Raw genomic sequence first — 27,884 nt, forward strand, 5'->3', positions numbered from 1 at the left:
TGTGTGTCATGTGTGTGTGCGAGACATGTGATGCGTGTTTGTGTGTGCGAGAGATGTGTGTGTGTGTAAAAAGGGAATGAGAATGTGGCACACTTGTTTTTGTCTGTCAGTGTGTGTGTGTCTTGTCTGTCTGTCTGTCAGTTATCGTGATTGTCTGTGTGTACATGTCAGTTTAAACAGCAAATTATCTCTCTCTCTCTCTGTTATTAAGGACAGGTTGTAAGACTAGCAGGCATGGAAATTGTCCGCTGAAAGGCAAATTTCCGCTGAAATGGTTTTTTGTTCCGCCGAAAAAGCAAAAGTGTCCGCCAAAAAAATAAATGGGAGAGGCAAAAATGGTTCTGAAAACTGAATTTAATGGCAAACTTGGAGCTCAGATGACACCAAATTGCACAATTTAGGTTCTTTGGAGAAAAAAATGTCCGGGGGGGGGGGGGGGGGGGGGCATGCCCCCGGACCCCCGAGTAAGACTGATGGGGTCTATGTCGACCAAAAGAGTGGGATTCCCTGTAGGTGGAGTTCCTGGAGGGGGATTCCCTGGATTTAGTTCCTGTAGCGTGTCGCTGATATCTCTGAAAGTCACGTGATGCTTAGCGACATCGGTAGAATTTGATGTTTTTCAATCTTTTTTGATATTTCTTAGAAATTCGAGTATGGTTTGCAAGTTTTATTGAAAAACTCCACCCTGTGGATTCCCTCCACCTACAGGGAATCCCACTCTTTTGGTCGACATAGACCCCATCAGCCCTAGTAAGGCTAAGCGCTTCGCGCCGTCGACTTTGATATTACTTACAAATTTTCAGCCATTTTTACTTTTTTCAATTCCCATGCCTGACTAGGCTGTGCCTAAAATCTCTATCCTTATGTACTATTAAAGATCAGTCAGTCTCTCTTTCTGTGTGTTTCTCTCTCATGCACACAGAGGTTAGGCCAACAACACAAAATAGTCTGTTTACGGGAACATAGGCACAAAAAATAGTCTGTTTACAGGAACATAGGCACAAAAAATAGTCTGTTTACGGGAACATAGGAACATAGGCACAAAAAATAGTCTGTTTACGAGAACATAGGCACAAAAAATAGTCTGTTTACGGGAACATAGGCACAAAAAATAGGGTCGGTAGGTCAGGATTTTATTTTTTTATTCTTTTTTTTCCCCCAAAAAAACATATTTTTAAGTTATTTTGCCAAAAAACAAAGATTTAAAAAAAAAATTCCCGTAAACAGACTTTTTTTTTTGGGGGGGGCCTTAACGAACAACATGTTGCAGTCAAAACGTATCAGCAGAATGTCCATCAAATGATGTACAACAAATGACAAACTGGGGTACACCTACCACTACCTTTCACATTTCAAACGCAAAAACACACGACAACCAGCAAGTCATTAAATTATGCTTTATTGACAAAATATCACACATCTTCACAATCCCGATATGGTACAAACTTTGCCCAGTGATGAAGAGTACAGTTTACAGTCAGTGAACTTGGAAGAAAGACAATACGTACCCGGAATCGACACAATGACCAGGCAATGCATAACGCGAACACAACTTTCCCAGGTTGAAACATTCCAAAGTCAAATGAAGAAAAAAGCAATTTCTGATGAAAAACCATGCCACTGCAACAAGATACCTGGTTCCAACAAACAAATCCTAAAAATACCACCGTCGTTTTTTTTAAGGCCCCTAAAAACCTGACACTTATTGGTTAACATTATGTCTATTGTTCTTCCATCCCATCATCACTGAAGAAGCACTAAACAATAACAAGTTTTCAATACGCCTTTCACCAAGTCTGAATACAAAGTCAGGTGTTATAGAATGTGATGTTTTGGAGAGAGGCAGAACAAAATCTGCTGCATTATGTGTATGTGTATGCATGGTGTTCATGGGGTACACGACAGCATAAACATAAAACTGAAACAGCGTTTCTTCCTCTTTAATACAAACTCGGGCTGCAATATATAGTAAAGCTTGTGCCAGTAATATGATACAAATAAATACATAAACATTTTGTTTAAATCCATAAATAAAATAAAATAAAATAAAACAAAACCAAATCAAATCAAATCAACAAAACCCAGAGCTTAAATGATGACAAACTAGCCAATAACACTTTCAAACAGTCTCAGCACTAAGAACAAACCCTCAAACATCTCCAACTACCAGAAGTCTTGGACTAGACCAATCCAGCAACTGCAGCAGCTCCAGGGGAAGTAACCCTGCCTGGCACAGCCCTAGTCCTCTACTAATGACGATCAGACTCCTGGACCCCAGGTGGGTCCATCACACTTACATGCTGCCCCGTTTACCTTCACAGTGCGGGTATAAAGCACAGTCTACCAAAAGAAGACAAAAAATTCCAATTCATTTTATTTTCTTTCTTTCTTTCTTTGGTGTTTAACGTCGTTTTCAACCACGAAGGTTATATCGCGACGGGGAAAGGGGGGGAGATGGGATAGAGCCACTTGTTAATTGTTTCTTGTTCACAAAAGCACTAATCAAAAATTTGCTCCAGGGGCTTGCAACGTAGCACAACATACCACCCTACTGGGAGAATGCAAGTTTCCAGTACAAAGGACTTAACATTTCTTACATACTGCTTGACTAAAATCTGTACAACCATTGACTATATTCTATACAAGAAACACTTAACAAGGGTAAAAGGAGAAACAGAATCCGTTAGTCGCCTCTTACGACATGCTGGGGAGCATCGGGTAAATTCTTCCCCCTAACCTGCGGGGGGTATTCAGTTTTCAACAGGACAGTTTTTAACTGACTGCATGGTGACGCGACAATGACAATGACATGAGTTCTTGCATGCCAGTTTAATGCAATGATTATTTCAACAACTACACCCGAACGGGAACATGCAACAAACTGCATTGAAGCCAGAACAGACCTTTACAGTCAACCAAGCTGCAGACTGTGATAAAAAAAAAGGTGCAACAAAAACACACACAAAAACTATTAATAAGTGGAGGTGAAAAGCAAAACCTCCAGCAACCAAAGCACAAGGCTTCAGAGATGGAAACTCCTCTGAATCCTATCAACACAACTACTGAAACCATCTCTGTGGCAACCAACGTTAAAACAAAAATCACAACAAAATCTTGGTGAAACCAGCGATTTAAAAAAGTGAAACCTGAAACGAAACTTGTGAGAAGAAAAACAACAACAATTAACATAAGAACTTAATATCTCAAAATGAGTCAAATTATATACCCCCATTTTCAAGAATATTCAGGTCTGTACATCAAAACTATGAAAACAAAAACAAATGAAGAATATGAAAGCAAACGAAAACAAATTTCATATTTATAAGCATTCCTCAAATAGTAATGAAATAAATAAATGTCTATCATCTACAGAATGTAAAGAAAGAAACTTCAAAAAGCAAACAAAATAAAATCCTCGGCACATAAAACCATGTTTAAACACAAAGCAACCCAGCAAAGTTTCTTTCTTTCTTTATTTGGTGTTTAACGTCGTTTTCAACCACCAAGGTTATATCGCGACGGGGAAAGGGGGGAGATGGGATAGAGCCACTTGTTAATTGTTTCTTGTTCACAAAAGCCCCAGCAAAGTTCAATTCAAACGTAAATATAGGCATTAGAAAGAATGTTCAGAAACAAAGCTAATCGTCTAAAGCAACTAGACAATCAAAAGTATAACTCAAGCTCAGAACAAAAGATAAAACTGAAATCCTAAAATACTACAACACATTTCAACACAACTTTTCCCAAGTCTCTTTAAAAGAGAAAGGGTGAAAGGACACCCAAACGTGTCCCTACCTTGCAGGTGGCCTTTCTTCGCAGGTATATTTCAGTAAAGTTCACAGACTAAAGGAAATTAACATCGGAGGCCTCTGTGACTTTTCTTGGGCACATTGGCATGTGCTCTCCCTCAAATGAAAGGTACCTCACAACAAGACATTTTCCATTCTTTCTTACTTTATTCTTTTAACCAAAGTTCCCTGTCAAGAAAGACATTAACAATAAACGTTCAAGTGGGATTTGAACCATTTCGTATTAAAAAAAGATTTTCTATACTTTTTACTCTATTTTGAAAGGAAGACAAGTAGCTCCTGCTAATTGCATCAGCAAATGCCTTCAAACCAAAATTACATTTATAATAAAAACTAAAAGAATAAAACAGCAATTAAGAAAAGGAAACAGTCAACAGCTTTCTCTACAAACAAAACACCGGGCAAAATCAACAACAGCAATAAACACCATTTCATGAGTTAGATGATTCTCTTTAAATGGTACAAAGGAATGCAGGAAAACGTACATGCAAACAAACCTTGAAGGCAAAAATTCCTGGTAAAGAGAAATACAAAAGACACGCTGCATAAGTGTCTATTCAAGAACACAAGCTGCATAATAGTTATAGTTTGAGATGCTTTGTCAAGAATTCAAAAATATTGACCTGGGCTAAAATCACTCTACATAAGGTCGAGTGATGCCTCCACCAAAATTGAATATGTCCCCAAACAAAAAACACAATGTTTCCGCTTATTCTACAGTCAAGCTAAAACGGTGACAAAATAAACCATCATCAATGTTCAAGACTTGTGAAACATTCTAATTATATGCACAAAAGGTAAAAACCTAAGAAAGCAATGCAACCAATCCCCAAGCTTGTAAAATCATTGAGGTCAAGTGTGTGGTTTTATTTTTTGATATTTGTAAATCACAACCTACAGATCAAGCTGACTCTCCAATATTCCCTTCAATATCTGTATCTCTTCTGATGTTGCTCGGTAGTTTTGATGATAGTATTAGTAGACCTACAATTGAGAGAGTACGAGGAGGGGGCCCGGGTAGCTCAGGTGGTAGAGCACTGGACTTGTGATCGAAAGGTCGCTGGTTCGAATCCGGGCCGGGACGGACACGGGTCAATTTCATGTGCAGACCCAGAGATGGTATCCATGTCCCACCCCCGTGTCACCACAATGGCACGCCTGCAGGTTGATATTATTTGAGTTTGTGGATTTTATGAGAGCCAGGATTTGAATTCAGAAAGAGGCACCAGTCTGAAAAATGGCCAGTGATCACTGTGGTATTCAACATCTGTCGTTAATAACACACAAGTTTTGCTGCCACACGTGTTTGCTTTATTTTTCTTCAATCCTCGTACTCGAGAATAAGAACAAATAAAAATAAAGAGTTTTCTTAATCTCCTCTAATGTACTTCAGAGTACCAATGTCTTATCAACTTGACCACAAGAAAAGAGAAGTAAAATGTCAATTGTTATTTGCTTTTCTTGGTGCTCTTTATTTCTTTTTGTCAGATGCTGCATGTGACTACATGTGGTTGACAGACTTCACGCACGACACGCTATATCTTTTTGTCAGATGCTGCATGTGACTACATGTGGTTGACAGACTTCACGCACGGCACGCTATATCTTTTTGTCAGATGCTGCATGTGACTACATGTGGTTGACAGACTTCACGCACGGCACGCTATATCTTTTTGTCAGATGCTGTATGTGACTACATGTGGTTGACAGACTTCACGCACGGCACGCTATATCTTTTTGTCAGATGCTGCATGTGACTACATGTGGTTGACAGACTTCACGCACGACACGCTATATCTTTTTGTCAGATGCTGCATGTGACCTACATGTGGTTGACAGACTTCACGCACGGCACGCTATATCTTTTTGTCAGATGCTGCATGTGACTACATGTGGTTGACAGACTTCACGCACGACACGCTATATCTTTTTGTCAGATGCTGCATGTGACTACATGTGGTTGACAGACTTCACGCACGACACGCTATATCTTTTTGTCAGATGCTGCATGTGACTACATGTGGTTGACAGACTTCACGCACGACACGCTATATCTTTTAGACTTTCCTCTAAATTTCAACATGCAGTTTTTGCTAAGAATTTCCATTCAAATCACATTTCATGGTCATTTCTTCCCCAATGATAAGAAATCAATTGCTGCTACACTACACTTCTAGAGTGAGTTTTTCTCTGTTCAGTTGTGAGACTCAAGATACCCGAGAGCTACAGTTTTTTGTGTCTAACAAGCACAGCCCTTAAAATCATTCAAAGGCTGCTGTGCTGAAAAGAGTCTCCACAACCACAGCTATAAGCATCGCACATCTTAAGCAAACTCTGTACGCATTACAGCACAGACCGTATACTTTCTGACTTGACATCAGCTGTAAAAGTGCAAGTCACAAGACAAATGTTTTCAATCACACCGATGATAGCTTGGAACACAAACAGAACATTCTAATGTTCTGCGCCAGTAGCGCTTCACACTTGAAGTATTCTTTGTGAAGCACATAGAGCACTGAACGTGTTCTGCTCCTGTCTACTTCCCCAGTAGCATTCTGACACCTAAAGTCTTCCCACTGCAGCGGTGTCTCTTGAAGTCTTCCCACTGCAGCAGCGTCTCTTGAAGTCTTCCCACTGCAGCAGCGTCTCTTGAAGTTTTTCTACTGCAGCGGTGTCTCTTGAAGTCTTCCTACTGCAGCGGCGTCTCCTAAAGTCTTCCTACTGCAGCAGTGTCTCTTGAAGTCTTTCAACTGCAGCGGTGTCTCTTGAAGTCTTCCTACTGCAGTGGTGTCTCCTAAAGTCTTCCTACTGCAGCGGTGTCTCTTGAAGTCTTCCTACTGCAGCGGTGTCTCCTAAAGTCTTCCTACTGCAGCGGTGTCTCCTGAAGTCTTCCTACTGCAGCAAGGTCTCCTGAAGTCTTCCTACTGCAGCGGTGTTTCAGCAGCTGCTGTGAAGCTGCGAACTCGGGAAAAGATAAGTGGCGGGTAGGCAGCATCCTTAAGCTCAAAGTCAGCCACTGTTTCATCACCGCTCACTCTGTCAAACAAGAGAAAAGGGAAGATTTCATTCAAAAAAACAATATCAGCAGATATTTACAACAATATAACAAGAGACAACTTGAACCATAGGCACACACAAAAACCAAGAAGAGAAACAATAAACACTGGCCTTACCTTAACTGTTGGCTAATACATGTTCACAAAAACATCAATATTTCAACCTAAAGCTTTCTGTTTTCTAGCTTCTCACACAAGCAGAACACACACAAAATGCGACTTCTCTCCCTTTACCCATTTTGGACGGGAGCTCCCACAGATCTGTATCACCTCTCACGTTCCAGCTAACAATGTACAGAGTCCGTAGTAGTGTCACAAACAGGAGGCTGTATCTGTGCATTTGTACATTTTTGATTTGAAACTTAGCAGAATGGAGTAAGAGACGTTAATTTTCAGCTGATTAAAGTAAAATCTTCTTACTGGGTGATGTAATCGCGTTCAGTTACCTCAGAATCCGTCTTAAAAAAACAAGCAAGGTAACGTTTAATTGTGACAAAACGAAACGTTTCGGTCACTGATCTTCGACCCAGCGGTCTTTTAAGTGAACAGACAGACGAACACGTATAATACAGAAAATAAACTTATCTGACAAATTGTCCAGAAGCTCGTGCAGAAGACACAATCGAGAACGTGACCGTACCGTGTTTTTTGGTCACAATCAAACGTTCTTGTAACATACCTTGCTTGGTTTTTTTATTCTAAATTTAGGAACGTTGGCAGTCTCTTTGTTTGTGGATTTCAGAATCCGTTTGGAAAAAGTCAATGAAATCAAGTTGAGTGAACATTACTATTCTCTTACTTGTAAACGGTGCGAACTGAGTAGGAAACCCAATTCAATCGTCGGTGGCACTTGCGACCGTTGTCTGACAGCTCAAACTCCTGTGAGAAAGAACAAGTCGCGTAAGGCGAAAATACAATATTTAGTCAAGTAGCTGTCGAACTCACAGAATGAAACTGAACGCAATGCCATTTTACTCGTAGCATCGTCAGGCCACCGCTCATGGCAAAGGCAGTGAAATTGACAAGAAGAGCGGGGTAGTAGTTGCGCTAAGAAGGATAGCACGCTTTTCTGTACCTCTCTTTGTTTTAACTTTCTGAGCGTGTTTTTAATCCAAACATATCATATCTATATGTTTTTGGAATCAGGAACCGACAAGGAATAAGATGAAAGTGTTTTTAAATTGATTTGGACAATTTAATTTTGATAATAATTTTTATATATTTAATTTTCAGAGCTTGTTTTTAATCCGAATATAACATATTTATATGTTTTTGGAATCAGCAAATGATGGAGAATAAGATAAATGTAAATTTGGATCGTTTTATAAATTTTTATTTTTTTTTTACAATTTTCAGATTTTTAATGACCAAAGTCATTAATTAATTTTTAAGCCACCACGCTGAAATGCAATACCGAAGTCCGGGCTTCGTCGAAGATTACTTGACCAAAATTTGAACCAATTTGGTTGAAAAATGAGGGCGTGACAGTGCCGCCTCAACTTTCACGAAAAGCCGGATATGACGTCATCAAAGACATTTATCAAAAAAATGAAAAAAACGTTCGGGGATTTCATACCCAGGAACTCTCATGTCAAATTTCATAAAGATCGGTCCAGTAGTTTAGTCTGAATCGCTCTACACACACACACACACGCACACACGCACATACACCACGACCCTCGTTTCGATTCCCCCTCGATGTTAAAATATTTAGTCAAAACTTGACTAAACATAAAAAGCAGTTACTGTCAGACACCTGACTGAATTATACACACAAGACTGTTGCCTCACATGCTTACACAACCAAGCATGAACGAATTGCTGCATCTCATTTTATGTCCCGATACTCAAACATGGATTCAACATACTGTTCATTTATTTATCACCCAAGCTCTCCCTTGAAACCAATGTGTGGGTGCCACTATAGTTAAGATAAGAAAAAGGTCACTTATGCATTAAAGCCTGATGTAAACCACCAACAGCCATACAGTCTGGTACAAGCCCTATAGGTACCCTTCTGCCTGATGTAAACCACCAACAGCCATACAGTCTGGTACAAGCCCTATAGGTACCCTTCTGCCTGATGTAAACCACCAACAGCCATACAGTCTGGTACAAGCCCTTTAGGTACCCTTCTGCCTGATGTAAACCACCAACAGCCATACAGTCTGGTACAAGCCCTATAGGTACCCTTCTGCCTGATGTAAACCACCAACAGCCATACAGTCTGGTACAAGCCCTATAGGTACCCTTCTGCCTGATGTAAACCACCAACAGCCATACAGTCTGGTACAAGCCCTATAGGTACCCTTCTGCCTGATGTAAACCACCAACAGCCATACAGTCTGGTACAAGCCCTATAGGTACCCTTCTGCCTGATGTAAACCACCAACAGCCATACAGTCTGGTACACGCCCTATAGGTACCCTTCTGCCTGATGTAAACCACCAACAGCCATACAGTCTGGTACACGCCCTATAGGTACCCTTCTGCCTGATGTAAACCACCAACAGCCATACAGTCTGGTACAAGCCCTATAGGTACCCTTCTGCCTGATGTAAACCACCAACAGCCATACAGTCTGGTACAAGCCCTATAGGTACCCTTCTGCCTGATGTAAACCACCAACAGCCATACAGTCTGGTACACACCCTATAGGTACCCTTCTGCCTGATGTAAACCACCAACAGCCATACAGTCTGGTACAAGCCCTATAGGTACCCTTCTGCCTGATGTAAACCACCAACAGCCATACAGTCTGGTACAAGCCCTATAGGTACCCTTTTTGCCTGATGTAAACCACCAACAGCCATACAGTCTGGTACAAGCCCTATAGGTACCCTTCTGCCTGATGTAAACCACCAACAGCCATACAGTCTGGTACAAGCCCTATAGGTACCCTTCTGCCTGATGTAAACCACCAACAGCCATACAGTCTGGTACAAGCCCTATAGGTACCCTTCTGCCTGATGTAAACCACCAACAGCCATACAGTCTGGTACACGCCCTATAGGTACCCTTCTGCCTGATGTAAACCACCAACAGCCATACAGTCTGGTACAAGCCCTATAGGTACCCTTCTGCCTGATGTAAACCACCAACAGCCATACAGTCTGGTACACGCCCTATAGGTACCCTTCTGCCTGATGTAAACCACCAACAGCCATACAGTCTGGTACAAGCCCTACAGGTACCCTTCTGCCTGATGTAAACCACCAACAGCCATACAGTCTGGTACAAGCCCTATAGGTACCCTTCTGCCTGATGTAAACCACCAACAGCCATACAGTCTGGTACAAGCCCTATAGGTACCCTTCTGCCTGATGTAAACCACCAACAGCCATACAGTCTGGTACAAGCCCTATAGGTACCCTTCTGCCTGATGTAAACCACCAACAGCCATACAGTCTGGTACAAGCCCTATAGGTACCCTTCTGCCTGATGTAAACCACCAACAGCCATACAGTCTGGTACACGCCCTATAGGTACCCTTCTGCCTGATGTAAACCACCAACAGCCATACAGTCTGGTACACGCCCTATAGGTACCCTTCTGCCTGATGTAAACCACCAACAGCCATACAGTCTGGTACAAGCCCTATAGGTACCCTTCTGCCTGATGTAAACCACCAACAGCCATACAGTCTGGTACAAGCCCTATAGGTACCCTTCTGCCTGATGTAAACCACCAACAGCCATACAGTCTGGTACAAGCCCTATAGGTACCCTTCTGCTTGAATGCATACAATGAATTAACGGCATCCTTAAAAGATTTTGTCTTAACCTGTTCGCTGCCAGGAAATATTTGTATGCAAAGCATTTACTGTATTTACAAGTTGAAGTGTGCCCTGGATGTACAAATACATAGTTTGTTTGTTGTTTTTCTTCTTTTTCTATTTGGTGAACTTTTTTGCCCGTTAAAACATGTTACCCAGGACATCCGACAGGCAGCGAAAATTAATTTAATTTTAGGTTAATTAAATTTGATACCATGTCCACCAGTGGAAACAATATTTCTTCAGCTCTGCATGTCTGACACAGGCCTTTCTACCTCTGCCTGTCCCAAGATAGGTCAATCGGTCCTAAATTAAAAGGACGCAAACATCCATTAGTCAGTCAGTCACAGGCCTTTTCTCAGAAGTATTGCCATGGTGTCAACTTGTTGAAAAGTCATATCGAGCTCACATACATATTCTCCTGCAGACAGTTTTTGTTCTTTTAGACAGAAAGATCAACTCAGCATCTGTGAAGCAAACAGTGGCAAAAAACACAGACACGTAAGAAGCAGAGTAGGCTTACTAACCATAGTGTAGGTCTGATCCAGGTCGTTCTGGTTGTTTGCCTGTCGCTGTCGCTTGTAACGCATCACCAATTCTGGCGACTTGACACGCTTCACCACACACATCACCTGTCAACAGGTAACATCTTGTTCATGTAACACACATCACCTGTCAACAGGTAACATCTTGTTCATGTAACACACATCACCTGTCAACAGGTAACATCTTGTTCATGTAACACACATCACCTGTCAACAGGTAACATCTTGTTCATGTAACACACATCACCTGTCAACAGGTAACATCTTGTTCATGTAACACACATCACCTGTCAACAGGTAACATCTTGTTCATGTAACACACATCACCTGTCAACAGGTAACATCTTGTTCATGTAACACACATCATCTGTCAACAGGTAACATCTTGTTCATGTAACACACATCGATACCTTTCATGATCAAACCTACACCAATCCTACATTCTGCCATTAAAACAGATGAAAAATAATGACTGCTGCGACTAGAAAAAAACTAAACAAAAATCAAACCTACTTCTTACGAAATGATCAAAGAGTGAAGATTTGACATTTCCTCTCACTGCACCGTTTTTTTATCAAGTAGGTTTCAACATCACTACATTCTTACATGTACAGGGTGACCCCCAAAAAATGCCACCCATAAAAATACTAATAACTTCTACATTTGTTGAGCGAATTACTTCATATTTGGTGTACATAAAATTCTGCATATGCGTGATCACATTTAAAGGTTGATTGGTCTGACTTTTGTGCTCTTTCGCAAAAATTATCCAAATTTGCTGATAGACTCAACAGCAGGACGTTTGACATTGAGCAGTACCCACTCACATCGGATTTAAACCTGCCTGACTTTTATCTTTGGAATATCTGAAGGTCCAAGTGTACAAGAACACCCCAGGTCATTGGTGACCTGATGAAATTAATGACAGCCAATCTGGAGGGTTTCAATTGATTAAGTGTGGCTACCGCTTAATGTCAAACCACTTATTGTTGAGTCGATCCCTGAATTTTGATATTTTCTTCGAAAAATCACAAAAATGAGACCATTTAACAATCAAATGTGAAACTTTGTGATGTGATCAAGCATAAGCTGAATTAAATGTACACCAAAGATGAAGTAATTCGTTACAAAGATTCAGAAGTTATTTGAATTTTTATGGGTGGCAATTTTTTGGCGTCACCCTGCACCATCATCTTTAGAGACTGACCTTGGCACCAGACAGCTTGTAGTAGCCCTTCATCAAGCCCTGCAGAGCGGTGTGGGCGCTGCGCAGCTTGGGTACGATCACTGTCGGATCATCTGAACTGCACATCATCAGCACGCTCCCTGCAAAACACACACACACACACACAACATCAACACTGGCACATCAGAATCCCTGTTTTCATCTTCTTTTGCATTCGTCGGTTGCAATTCTCCCTGTAACTTGTGGACACGCGCAGACTTTTATATGTACGGCCGTTTTGGCCCTGTCATTTAGGTAGTCGTACTTGATGTTCGTGAGAGACGGGCGCTGTGGCGGGGTGGTAAGACGTCAGCCTCTTAATCGGAAGGTCGAGGGTTCGAATCCCGGCCACAGCCGCCTGGTGGGTTAAGTGTGGAGATTTTTCCGATCTCCCAGGTCAACTTATGTCCAGACCTGCTAGTGGCTTATCCCCCTTCGTGCATACACGCAAGCACAAGACCAAGTGCGCACGAAAAAGATCCTGTAATCCATGTCAGAGTTCGGTGGGTTATAGAAACACGAAAATACCCAGCATGCTTCCTCCGAAAGCGGCGTATGGCTGCCTAAATGGCGGGGTAAAAACGGTCATACACGTAAAATTCCACTCGTGCAAAAACACGAGTGTACGTGGGAGTTTCAGCCCACGAACGCAAAAGACGAAGATGTTTGTGAGATGCAGACTGAATGTTTTCATGCTTGTTTCGCCCACCAAAATGTGACATCAATTACAGGCTCTTCCTTGCTTTCACTACCTATTTTATTCATGGTTTTATTACTTAGTTAGTGGAAGAATTTTGTGTAATGTATGTTTGATGGTGTATGCTTTTAATTAAGCGTTGTTGACTATGAATGTAGATGTAAATGCTTGTATAACTGTGTTTTAATTTTAAATGTGTCAAGCGCAAAGAGCATAATTGTAAAGTTATGATGTTGCGCTATATAAATGCTCATTTATTATTATTATATTATTATTCTCCATGCGTACTTGGTATCATGGATACAGGGGGGTAAGGCACTTGCACTTCTGCACATGAATTGACCTGAGAGATTGGGAAAATCACCAACCTTTACCCACTAGATGCAGTGGGGATTCAAACCCTCAACCTTCTACATGATGCCAATGTCCTCACCACTTAGTTATGGTGCCAGTTGAACCCCCCCTTTCTAAGACCATACTTTATCAGATTGCTGATGAATACTGACACAGTGGAACCCTCCTTTTCAGACCAGCTGCTTTTTCAAGAACCTACCATCTCAGACCAGCGTCTGTACATTTCCTGTCACTTTTAAGACTTCCCCACTTTCGAGACTTAATTTCTCAGAATGTTTGCGATGGTAAAAGGGGGGCTCCACTGTAGGGGGGGGGGGGGGGGGTGCAACTGACCTTCAGGAAAGAAGCGCAGGAAGCGGTAGTACTCGACCATGTGGAACGGTCGGTAGAAACAGTCCAGGCTCTGCTCCCCCTGACGCACGTAGGTGGCGCGACTGATGTAGCAACCTGCACACAGACAAAATTATTGGTATCTAACATTAACCACTCTCATCAATCGGTGAGGAGAAACAGAGTTTCTCAGCAATTGACGATTTTCGGAAATAAGCATGCGTTTCCGACACTCCCCTCGCTTGAGATTGGCTCCACCAATGTTTGTCAGAGGTTTTGCAAGAAAAAGTCACTCTCCCACAACACAAACAAACCCGATAGAGTTATTTTCAAGGATCAGTCATCAGAAACATCAGTTTGTACCAGGGTATAGTAGCTCAGTTGTTAGAGTTATTTTCAAGGATCAGTCATCAGAAACATCAGTTTGTACCAGGGTATAGTAGCTCAGTTGTTAGAGCACTCCAGGACTTGTGATCTGCACGTCATGGGCTCAAATCCGGGGTTGCACGGACACTTTAGTCATTTTTATGTGCAGACTACCACCCCCGTGTCACCACTGTGGCATGTCAAAGACCTGGTCCTTGATTATTCTGCCACAAGTGCAGGTGGCTCATCACACCTAAACACGCACACACCTGGGTAGCCTGACTCTGTTGCTGCTAGCTTTCCACTGGGAGGAAGCCACCTGAATTTACCAGCGATGGGTAAAATATATTAAGTAATGAAAACAAAAATAGAGAAACTAACAAATTTATAAATAACTGAATCAATCAGCCTTTTCTGTTTGTTCGTTTTTAGTGAGATGACAAAAAAAGCCCGATGACAGTACCACCCCTAACGTTAAACAAAAAAAGAAGCAAGAAAGATATTGTTTCATTGTGTAATGTTCGGTATGGTACTTCCTCTTCTTTGCTGGTTTCCCTCATTCTTTCTCTGACACCTTTCCCTTTATTTGCTAAAGAAGACATCTGGTCGAAACCGGTACGTGTTCTTATAAATGTTTGATTGTCCATGTTTCTGGTGAGTACATTTTTATTCTTGTTATAAAAATAGACTGACCATTGAAGAGAAGGTGCGGTCTGTCCAGAAACATTCTGCGCCAACTGCCGTACTTCTTACTGCTGCCACAGTTCTTGCCCCACACCCTAAACACAAAACACACATACATAATGATCAAAAGACAAGATACATAATGATCAAAAGACAAGATACATAATGATCAAAAGGCAAGATACATAATGATCAAAAGACAAGATACATAATGATCAAAAGACAAGATACATAATGATCAAAAGACAAGATACATAATGATCAAAAGACAAGATACATAATGATCAAAAGGCAAGATACATAATGATCAAAAGACAAGATACATAATGATCAAAAGACAAGATACATAATGATCAAAAGGCAAGATACATAATGATCAAAAGACAAGATACATAATGATCAAAAGACAAGATACATAATGATCAAAAGACAAGATACATAATGATCAAAAGACAAGATACATAATGATCAAAAGACAAGATACATAATGATCAAAAGACAAGATACATAATGATCAAAAGACAAGATACATAATGATCAAAAGACAAGATACATAATGATCAAAAGACAAGATACATAATGATCAAAAGACAAGATACATAATGATCAAAAGACAAGATACATAATGATCAAAAGACAAGATACATAATGATCAAAAGACAAGATACATAATGATCAAAAGACAAGATACATAATGATCAAAAGGCAAGATACATAATGATCAAAAGACAAGATACATAATGATCAAAAGACAAGATACATAATGATCAAAAGACAAGATACATAATGATCAAAAGACAAGATACATAATGATCAAAAGACAAGATACAGTGGAACCCCCTTCAAGACCTTCACAAATCTGATTTTTAAACAAGAGGTTTTAAAGGCTGACATAGTCCTATTTAATTAGTTTAATTACTTCCAGGGCTTTTCCCATCGTTGCGGGGATGTATAAATTAAGCTTCCTGCAAAGTTTTAGGTTTGAAGTCCTTACCAATTACGAGAAATAATTAATTCTTTATTGCATTGTTTAGCAACAGTTCTCCAGGACTTGGGCTATTTTTAGATCGTTGACGTCACTTGGTGACGTTTCGTAAACCAAAGATGGCGTTTGAGACTGTTCTGTTTACATTCGACACTATCAACACCACTTTGCAATACTGAAATAATTTTGTCTGTATTCGAAAGCTACAGCCAATCGTTATTATATACCCTTAGGTACAGTTTTATAACATTATTGGCACATGTAAACAATATGAATTAATTAATGAGCATTACGAATATGGCAGCCTTTAAGGAGGTAGATTTACAGAGGTTCTAAACAGAAAAGCTGAAAAATCAAGGTCTTAAAATCGGGGAAGTCTTAAATTGGGGGTCTTAACAAGGGGGTTCCACTGTAAATCAATTAACAGAATGCTTTATTATATCAAATGCAAAACATTCACAAGCATAAGTAAGAGCAGCCACAAGAAGACTCACACTCAAGACTTTAAGATTTTACTGTCCTTACAAAAACAAGGAAAATTGCAGTTCAAGAAGAACTGACAGAATCCAGTCTCATGGAATTTTGGTGTGATTTTCTGCTCATAAATTAAATAAAGAAAGAAAGGGAGAAAGAAAGAGAAAAAAGAAAAAAAGAAAGAAAAAAGAAAGAAAGAAAAAAGAAAGAAAGAAGGAAAAAGGAAACAAGTCGCGTAAGGCGAAAATACAATATTTAGTCAAGTAGCTGTCGAACTCACAGAATGAAACTGAACGCAATGCAACGCAGCAAGACCGTAGCATCGTCAGTCCACCGCTCATGGCAAAGGCAGTGAAATTGACAAGAAGAGCGGGGTAGTACTTGCGCTGAGAAGGATAGCACGCTTTTCTGTACCTCTCTTCGTTTTAACTTTCTGAGCGTGTTTTTAATCCAAACATATCATATGTATATGTTTTTGGAATCAGGAACCGACAAGGAATAAGATGAAAGTGTTTTTAAATTGATTTCGGAAAAAAAAATTTTGATAATAATTTTTATATATTTAATTTTCACAGCTTGTCTTTAATCCGAATATAACATATTTATATGTTTTTGGAATCAGCAAATGATGGAGAATAAGATAAACGTAAATTTGGATCGTTTTATAAATTTTTATTTTTTTTTACAATTTTCAGATTTTTAATGACCAAAGTCATCAATTAATTTTTAAGCCACCAAGCTGAAATGCAATACCGAAGTCCGGGCTTCGTCGAAGATTACTTGACCAAAATTTCAACCAATTTGGTTGAAAAATGAGGGCGTGACAGTGCCGCCTCAACTTTCACGAAAAGCCGGATATGACGTCATCAAAGACATTTATCCAAAAAATGAAAAAAACGTTCGGGGATTTCATACCCAGGAACTCTCATGTCAAATTTCATAAAGATCGGTCCAGTAGTTTAGTCTGAATCGCTCTACACACACACACACACACACACACAGACACACACACACACACACACACACACACACACACACACACACACGCACATACACCACGACCCTCGTTTCGATTCCCCCTCGATGTTAAAATATTTAGTCAAAACTTGACTAAATATAAAAAGGGAAAGAAAGAACAGAAACATAAAAGAGAGAAAAAGACAAAAGCATGAAAAAACTATGTTAAAACATTCAGTCAAAACTTGACTAAATGTAAAAAAGAAGGTAAAGGAAAAACGTGAAAAATAAAGAGAACTAAGCATAAACCACAGACAGAAAGAAAGCACAAAAAAGACACGTACAAAGGAGATAGGAAAGGCACAAAAGAGAGGGAAAAAAAGACAAAAAAGACATGAAAAATAGAAAATAAGAACAAGGAGAAAAGAAAGATAGAAGAGAGAAAAAAACCACAGCTAAAAGTGAAAGTCAGGTTACCCAATCGTCTTTCTCAAGAAAATATGTAAACATTCCAGAAAAGCAAAAAGGTTGTAATAAGAAGGACAAGCTGTTGGAGAAAAACATATCCCTACCTCACGCAGGCAGCTTTCCACAGGCCTTCATCTCGGGCACACAGGTAGAATCCACGACACACCTGCAACCAGTGCCACACACCTATCAATCACGCCACACACCTATCAATCACGCCACACACCTATCAATCAACCTTTCAACCTACTGTGCAAAAAGGTGTGTGTGTGTGTGTGCGTGTGTGTGTGTGTGTGTGCATGCGTGCATGTGTGTGTGTGTGTGTGTGTGTGTGTGCGCGTGCATGTGTGTGTGTGTGTGTGTGTGCGCGTGCATGTGTGTGTGTGCCTGTGTGTGGTGAAAGTACAGAAAAGATCTTGAAACAAAAAGATGCATCAGCTACACACTACACGCTTACCTGTCCCAGCATCCCAAGGGAGCGCATGTCGAGCTGAGAGGACACCACCCAGCGGAATATGTACATCAGCTACACACTACACATCAGCTACACACTACACGCCTTGGCTGTCCCAGCATCTCAGAGAGCGCATGTCATGCTGGGAGGACACCACCCAGCGGAAGATGTACATCAGCTACACACTACACACCAGCTACACACTACACATCAGCTACATGCTACACGCCTTACCTGTCCCAACATCTCCAGGGAGCGCATGTCAAGCTGGGAGGACACCACCCAGCGGAAGATGTACATGAGCACCTCCATGGGCAGAACGGAAATGTGCGCCGCCTGCAAACACCAGTACAGGTTACTTCACCAGCAAAAAAGGCACGTAATAATGTCACTGCAAGCTTATACAAGTGTTGGTGTAATATATTTTTCAGCCAGATCAAAGGAATTAAGAAAGTTAAAGAATCAAACTGGACTTGTTATCAAGCCGCAAATGTGAAAGCGTCAACTGTAACTGTAGGCCACTGCTAGGCTGTGCATGCTTCAGTGTTGGATATTGTTTCTATAAAAAATTAAATTGTATAAAGCAAAAGTCAGTGGCACACAGCAATTGTCATACAGTCAACCCCCTTTCAGCCATCCCTCCCCCCTTCACCAACAATTGTAATACAGTCAACCCCCTTTCAGCCATCCCTCCCCCCTTCACCAACAATTGTCATACAGTCAACCCCCTTTCAGCCATCCCTCCCCCCTTCACCAACAATGTCCCATTTTAAGACCATGCTTTCTCAGATTACCTGTTCAAAATCACTGTAAATTTACCCTTATTTTCAGACTCGTACATTTACCCTTTTTATCAGACTCATACATTTACCCTCATTTTCTGACTCGTAAATTTACCCTTATTTTCAGATTCCTTCCCCTTCAGGACTTCAGAGATTTTTGGTATGAGTTAACATACCAATCCTCACTCACCCTCTGTTCGTACTCTGGGTGACACACCCTGTTGTCGTCCAGATTGATGTGCTGGAAGTGTTGTACCAAGTCTTCCTCTATCTCCACGCTGAAACACAATCACACACGCTACACTGAAACACAATCACACACACTACACTGAAACACAATCACACACACTACACTGAAACACAATCACACACAACACTGAATCACAATCACACACACACTACACTGAAACACAATCACACACACTACACTGAAACACAATCACACACACTACACTGAAACACAATCACACACACACTACACTGAAACACAATCACACACACTACACTGAAACACAATCACACACACTACACTGAATCACAATCACACACACTACACTGAAACACAATCACACACACTACACTGAATCACAATCACACACACTACACCGAATCACAATCACACACACTACATTGAAACACAATCACACACACTACACTAAATCACAATCACACACAGCACACTGAATCACAATCACACACACTACATTGAAACACAATCACACACACTACACTAAATCACAATCACACACACTACATTGAAACACAATCACACACACTACACTAAATCACAATCACACACAGCACACTGAAACACAATCACACACACTACACTGAATCACAATCACACACACAGCACACTGAAACACAATCACACACACTACACTGAAACACAATCATACACACTACATTGAAACACAATCACACACACTACACTAAATCACAATCACACACACTACACTGAATCACAATCACACACACTACACTGAAACACAATCACACACACTACACTGAATCACAATCACACACACTACACTGAAACACAATCACACACACTACACTGAATCACAATCACACACACTACACTGAAACACAATCACACACACTACACTGAAACACAATCACACACACTACATTGAATCACAATCACACACACTACACTGAAACACAATCACACACACTACACTGAAACACAATCACACACACTACACTGAATCACAATCACACACACTACACTGAAACACAATCACACACAGCACACTGAAACACAATCACACACACTACACTGAATCACAATCACACACTACACTGAAACACAATCACACACACTACACTGAATCACAATCACACACAGCACACAAACACAATCACACACAGCACACAAACACAATCACACACACTACACTGAAACACAATCACACACACTACACTGAATCACAATCACACACACAGCACACTGAAACACAATCACACACACTACACTGAAACACAATCATACACACTACACTAAATCACAATCACACACAGCACACTGAAACACAATCACACACACTACACTGAAACACAATCACACACAGCACACTGAAACACAATCACACACACAGCACACTGAAACACAATCACACACACTACACTGAAACACAATCATACACACTACACTAAATCACAATCACACACAGCACACTGAAACACAATCACACACACTACACTGAAACACAACCACACACACTACACTGAATCACAATCACACACAGTACAGTTATCTTTACACTGAAACATTATCACACACAACACAGTGCTTTGGAGTCACAGCTAAATTCTCTCATTACCATTTCAGTGCCCCATGTGGCTATTTGACCAATCAGGACTGAGGTGATCCGCTAAATGTTATAGCGGTCAGGCTGGGACCCTTTTTGTTTATCACGCTAAAAATTAACAAGCCAAAGTACAAATTTGAATTAACAATATCACCGTGACTTATTCTAAACAATGACAGTTGGAATGTTGTCATTGTTCCACTGTATTACTAGTGCATCTGCTAATTTTGAGAGATCCATGTTTCTTTTAGTGATGCAAACATTAGCACCCGCAAACACTTATGAGGGGAAACAATTCATGCTTACCTGCCGTCTGCAGAACTCTCACTATCTTGGCGAGCTGAAACAGGAATCACAGCTTCAATATCTCTCCAGTCAACTAGGTTCTCACAACTATTTTGTCCTCTTACAATTAGTTTATCATTATTTGCTTGTGGTCACATTGCATGCATGTGAGAATGATGCTTGGATAAAACTCTTGGTGCAGCTGGTATAGTAAGTAAAACGTTGAAGAGCCACAAAACATGCATGTTTGATCTTTACAAGGTGAATTTTAAAATGGTTATGATTTAAGTTATTGTTAGATATGAGAGTGACATCCACATTCATCAGTCACAGTGTTAAGAAAGGAAATCTGAAGGAGCAATACAACTTTTTTCACACAAACATCAGACATGCCCTTGCATTTTGGCAACGGTTTTACCTTTTCATTTAATGTGTGCGACATTTCACCAAAATGTGTACAAAGGACACAAACGTACAGCTTCTCTGTTTGTGAAGCGACTATCTAAATATGGCGCCCTTAATTGATGACTTACTTGAGTATGATATTATGTATTAGAATTTCCTGCCGAATGTCAATTGATACCATGACCTTGCGCTTGACGAATGACATTCAAGTTCCAGTTTTGTCAACAAGACTCACATTAACAATGTATAAAAGACTTAAGCATAAACTGTCAATAGCAGCTGTCTTATTCCAACATCTTGTTAAATGACCCTTGGAAAATACAATTGCCCAAAATGTCCACCACAACAACAAGATACCCTGAAATACAACTTCCTTTCAATCAAGTTAAAACTCCATTTTGACCACTGAAAAAAAAAATTAAACAAGAGGCGAAGCCTTCAAGGCTCACGTAAGAAATCGACAAACAGTAACACAAACTCAATCACTCCGTCACACATACACACACACACACACACAGTAAGCATAGGTGACACTGTGCAAGAAAGCGATACACTAGATCTAGATCTGAATGGCCGATTTCGAAGAAAAAAATAGTCTCGGCCCGCTCAAAATAACAATGACCGAGACTTTCAGTAATTCCTTCGCGTGACGTCTAACCCTCTTACGTCATAATGTGACGTCTTCAAATGTTGTGACGTCTTCAAATGTTAAAGTTTCTACCACAGACATACATACATACGCACTTTCAGTAATTCCTTCGCGTGACGTCTAACCCTCTTACGTCATAATGTGACGTCTTCAAATGTTGTGACGTCTTCAAATGTTAAAGTTTCTACCCCAGACATACATACATACGCACGCACGCACGAACAGACAGACAAAAGTTAGCATCGCATAGGCTACACTTTCGTGAGCCAAAAACCATACAATGACTTACGTCTGGGACTCCTGTGCTGAAAGAAGTCAATCTTGGACTCAATGTCTGGGACTAACTGCATAGCACGTCGGTAGAATGCGATGGCTGCAAAGATACACAAAATAAAGTTATCTTTCAGATTCTTCCTGCTCCCCCCCCCCCCCCCCCCCCCCCCCACGAATCACACAGTTTACAAAAACGCAATCAGCAATTTGGTTTCACTATTGGGTATGGTATGAACTATAGGTTAAAAACAAATCCATGTCATTTGTCACCTACAAAACAGGGATAAATGACTTATTACTAAATCTTTAAGGGCTGAAATAATTGCACAAGAACAAATAAACACCCACGTCAATTTATTTACTTAAGTAATCAATGAAGTATGAAAAAAATCTATAATAGACAATGATTGGACATAACTCTGTCAGAGATTGCATGCACTGTGGAAAAGTTGAATTCACACTTTCTTTCTTTCTTTATTTGGTGTTTAAAGTCGTTTTCAACCACGAAGGTTATATTTGAATTCACACGAATGTAAACACTCCAATAGCATCGCAGTAAACAATCACTGAATTAGCTACATTGTGATGTTTTCAAAAGGAAAACTCATCATATCCAGCACACTCTATTTTGACCACTGAAAACAAAGCTAAAAGGAAAACTATTGTAGATTAAGCCTTTAAGGTGACTCACCTCCGTAATTTCCATACAAATCTCCATTTTGCTCAGCCTGCATCCCCTGCATAAACAACCTCTTGGCCTGAAACAGTGAAAGTGAAATTGAAAAACAAAAGAATTCTATTTGACTGAAAATGAAACAAAATAACATTGTAAATAATTTGTTCCAAGCATTACTCCTTTCTGTGCAATATTCACACTTTAATATTTGCTGCATAAGGGTGAACTTCTTCTTCCTCTTCTGGGTTTGTGTGCTGCAGCTCCCATGCACACTTGTGATTTCTCACTCTGACTGTCCTCCCTGGTGCCCATGAAGACGGACAACTGCCCAGCGTCCTAAAAGTTCTCTTTTGCCGTTTGGGGTACACACACGCACACATACACACACGCTCTCTCTCTCTCTCTCTCTTGCTACACAGACAAATCCTGCATCTTCTGCCCACCTTATCGTTTCACTCTGGTGCCCATGAAGCTGGACAACTGCCCAGCGTCCCAAAGTTCTCTTTCTGGTAGTGGTACACACACACATGCACACACTCTCTCTCACACACACACACACTCTTGCATCTGCTGCCCACCTGATCCTCGTCAGTCTGGCCGTCCTCTCTGGCGTCCATGAAGCTGGACAGCTGACCGGTGTCCCAAAGATATCTTTTGTTGTACACACTCACAACACAATCTCTCTCTCTCTAACATTAACACACACACACACAGAGTAACTCGCACACACACACTAATACATAAACATTCAGTGATTCACAGAAAATAGAAGACATGTCCGGCCTCCTGCATTTCTTTTTTATGTAAGCGCACACGCACACACACAGAGTGCAAACACACACAAATGCTGCATCTTCTGCTTACCTGATCCTCGTCACTCTCTGGTATCCATGAACTTGATGAAGCTGGACAATTGGTCAGCGTCTCGAAGTGGTACACACACGCAACTCTCTCTCTGTCACTCACACACAATGTTGCATCCTCTGCCCACCTGATCCTCGTCAGTCTGGCCGTCCTCTCTGGCGTCCATGAAGCTGGACAGCTGACCGGCGTCCCGGAGTTCTCGCTGCCAGCGTTGCCGGAAATCCTGAAGCTCATCCTGCAGGTCGGCGCTGTTAGCTTCAGACTCCTCCTCCTCCTCCTCCTCCTCCTCTTCTTCCCCCTCCACCGCGTTCTCCCTGCGAGGGGAATCGGCTGGATTCTCATTTGGTGGGGTTTCCTGAAAATGATAGCAGGGCAAAATGCCTCTTTGAGTGTGTGTGTGTTTGAAAGGCACTGCCTGATGAAAACGACAATGTTCAGCATAATATTTTTGCAAAGGTCAACGTAAGTTTGACTAATTTACTTACATGCATATGTGTATGGTTGTACCAGTGTGTGCATGGATAGTTGTTTAAAGTCTCTCCTTCCATTCCAATGACAAAAAATTATAATTTCTAAGAAAATATGATTACTGTTGTAAGAAAATCAAACCTCCATCCCCTAAATCTGAGTTTAACAGAATGTTTCTTGAAAATAAAATTATAATTAAAATTATTAATAGTAAGTTTATTCATGTTCATGCATGCGCTTTGACTTACAAATAACATGTGTGCATGTCCCTGCAAAATCCCAAGTAACACGCATATTGAATTTCCACTGGTTTTCCAGTGCTGAATGAGTGGGAAGAGGATGGGAGAGTGGGAATCCCACAGAACTCCCACAGTCAAAGCTATGGGAAGACAGTGGTATAGACCTGGGCCGTCCCTTAGTCTCTGGGAAACAAGCTTGCACTTCGACAGAAATGGGATAAAAGTGGGAATTCCCTCTTCGTTCCCACACAGCGTGCGAGGAAAATGTTCCGACGCTGCGAGCGCGAGTCACACTGCGCGAGTCTGCAAGTTGCCCCATCGAGATCGGTGACGTCACAGCACATGCTGTTTACACTAGACTCGTTTGAATCGTAGCAAACGTTGAAGAATACTATCATTCAAAATACACTGAAGTATTTTATATGTGTGTAATTATTGCAGTTCTGTTGTCTCTATAATGGTTTATTTACTCAAGTGATGACTAAATATTTTCAAGGATTCTTGTTTTCACTGCGGGACTATTATTCTGCCCTGTTCAGTTTTGGGCAGTGCCTGCCGATCGAGAGTGTTTGAATTTTGTTACAATTGCCGACGAATATACTGTGAATACGTTCTGTGCACGCGAGTATTGCATGTGCATGGATCAAAGATTACATCTGAAGAACACCGAGTGATATAATGGCGGCTTCATATTCAACAAAGCGAAGACGATTAGTGGGATTACTGTCAAACTCAAAGGTTGATGAGCGCATGAACACGGCTTTCCCACGTGGCGCCGCGCGCACTCGTAATCCAGCATCAAGTTGATTTGAGTGATCAAAAACTAGTGTGTGTGCCTGAATATGTATCTGTGTGTATGAGTTGTTCTTGTTGTTTTTTCTAGTTACACTGATGATTTTTAAAATCGCTCATCCCTACGCTTCATGATTTGGCACAGAGTCCCAAAGTTTGTTCCAGCATTATGTTATGCAATCATTTTAACACTCATTTCTCACTGCAGTCCCACACGTTTCCAATTTGAACCCCACTTGTTTCCCACCTGAATCCCACTTGTTTCCCACCTGAATTCCACTCGTTTCCCACCTGAATCCCACTCATTTCCCACCCTTATCCCACTCGTGTCCCATTTATTTCCCACTGGGCTCCCACTCGGGGCCAACATGGGATCCAAGTGGGAAGGTTACTTGGGACAGTATTTTTAAGTACAAACCTTAGCCAGACTTTCAAGCCTACATTACAAAGCTATCGTAACATATACTTGGAGGTTTCTAAATGAGGGTAAAAACAGACTCTAATGTAAAATTCTAGCACTTGCCAAACTTGAAACAGAAATGTAATCATTCAGTTTACTTTAAAATGTCTCTGACATCCAATAATCTTCAGATTCTTATTCAGGTTATTGTCAGCGGAGCAGCAGTTGTCACTTCGTCAACACGTTTGTGTTCAATGTCAGTGATGACATTATTGCGGCAGCAGAGCTAACACTAGTAACACTAACAGTAAACAGCTGCTCTTTGGAAACTGGGTCAAGCATCTGAAATTCAAGGTGACTTGCAATAAGGCAAGCGATTCACAGAGCGCGGCGCGCTGTGCAGCGCGGCAATTCACAGAGCGCGGCGCGTTGTGCAGCGCAGCGATTCCCAGAGCGCGGCTATTGCTCTCACCAGCGCAGATTGTTAACGCGCTTTATTGTTGTACATGCATGATTATCAGCAACATTTTACACTCTTTCTTTGGACACTCAAAAGCAACTTCAGGGCTGCAAGACTACAAAATTGCACTTTCTGCAGACTGAATATATATACGCGTTCAAATCAACCGGAAACAAAACCACTGAAAAACCGATCTGCGCATGCGCGAATTCCAAAATGGCTGCTGAAGTGTTAACTGGTGTGACACCGATTAACAGTTCCGCGGCACTGTACTCGGATAATTGTTTAAAAACATCATCCCAGTTTAAAAACTCAGCTCCTTTCCATATAGTAGAAGCCATTGCAATGACATGTAGTGATATGACTGCCAAGTATTCAAGGCCGGTGTCACGAACTGAAAACTCTGCCTGAACAATCCTTCTCATTGCGGTCAATGCGCATGCCCTAACATGGGGAGATTAATCAGGTCGTGAACAACCTAACCCTAACTCTTACCCTAATCCTAACCCTAATCCTAACCCTAACCCGAACCCTAACCCATGGTTCGATCGGTCAAAGGGTCGCATTTTGTACGTCCAAGATTGGTGCGTGCGCATTGACCGCAATGAGAAGGATTGTTCAGCAGAGGTAGGCATGTTTTTACATCGGCGCAGCGATATATGGTGAATTCAGTTGAAAGAGTGAGAGAGAGAGAATGGAGCTCTGTTTTTCGTTTCTCAAATAGATCAGATAGATGTAGCTGTTGTAAACTTTGCGATTGTGAAGGAAATGTATCGGCAGAATACATCGCGCGTCGTAAATCGCAACGCTGCACAACGCGCCGCGCGCTGTGAATCCACTTCGATATAATTATGGTGAATTTAGTTGAAAGAGTGAGAGAGAGGTCTGTTTTTCGTTTTACTGACAGTTTTATTTCTCAAATAGATCAGATAGATGTAGCTGTTGAAAACTTTGCGATTGTGAAGGAAATGTAACAGCAGAATACATCGGTCGTCGTGAATCGCAGCGCTCCTCGTAGTGCCGCGCGTTGTGAATCGCAACGCTGCACAACGCGCCGCGCGCTGTGAATCCACTTCGTTGCAATAAATCACATTATTAATGACAGTATACCCAATTTTAGATTTATGGTTTAAGAGTTCACCTGTATCAAAATTAGGACAGCTGTTGTTAAGTTTGACACTATCTTCAAGTCTTCCAACTAAACTTCGGGAACTTGGACATCAAAACAAATGCTCGGGGACGTGCCCAAAAACGATCTTGTGTGACACTTCCTTATGCAGTCATTCATGCAAAAGCCGGTATCTAGTTTCAAACTATCACATACCATAATGATAAGTTTTGCTCTGTGTCAGTACTGACGATTCAAACGGCTAGCTCTCTGAAAGAAAAGCAAATGACACTCGCAGAGTAAATCCTTGCTCGTCTCTCCGCCGCCATGTCTGATGATTACCACACTTCGCAAGAGTTATTTCCCTTGGAATTGAGAGAATGAAATCGCAGTCTGCAGAACCTACCCTGTGCGCGTGTGTGTGTCAGTCACGATCGAGGCTGATGCAGGCAGGCAGACACTGACACTCTCTATAAACTGACCAGTCCAA

At 41.1% G+C, this 27,884-nt stretch overlaps 1 protein-coding gene across 1 annotated transcript; it reads right to left on the reverse strand.

The window, feature by feature from the left end:
• Positions 1 to 1,383: 1,383 nt before the first annotated feature.
• Positions 1,384 to 27,741, reverse strand: LOC138979795 (F-box only protein 9-like). The gene is made up of 14 exons (XM_070352539.1): positions 27,611 to 27,741; positions 24,055 to 24,282; positions 23,079 to 23,145; positions 22,404 to 22,487; positions 21,082 to 21,115; positions 19,152 to 19,239; positions 18,414 to 18,515; positions 17,830 to 17,891; positions 14,851 to 14,936; positions 13,795 to 13,908; positions 12,393 to 12,511; positions 11,168 to 11,272; positions 7,665 to 7,744; positions 1,384 to 6,845 (listed from the first exon to the last, which is right to left on the reverse strand). Exons 1-14 carry the CDS (start codon positions 27,611 to 27,613, stop codon positions 6,731 to 6,733), a joined length of 1,287 nt encoding a protein of 428 aa, XP_070208640.1. The 5' UTR covers positions 27,614 to 27,741; the 3' UTR covers positions 1,384 to 6,730.
• Between the last annotated feature and the right edge of the window lie 143 nt (positions 27,742 to 27,884).

Source organism: Littorina saxatilis, linkage group LG11 (genome assembly GCF_037325665.1).
Source record: "Littorina saxatilis isolate snail1 linkage group LG11, US_GU_Lsax_2.0, whole genome shotgun sequence".
NCBI lineage: Eukaryota > Metazoa > Mollusca > Gastropoda > Littorinimorpha > Littorinidae > Littorina > Littorina saxatilis.

What these genes read in the sequence shown, in the direction of transcription:
- LOC138979795 (XM_070352539.1), bottom strand. An exon ending in GAGAGTTCTGCAGACGGCAG is followed by an intron (nt 19,240 to 21,081) that starts GTAAGCATGAAT and finishes ATTGTGTTTCAG; the next exon opens with CGTGGAGATAGAGGAAGACT. An exon ending in CCCTGGAGATGTTGGGACAG is followed by an intron (nt 17,892 to 18,413) that starts GTAAGGCGTGTA and finishes CACTGGTTGCAG; the next exon opens with GTGTGTCGTGGATTCTACCT.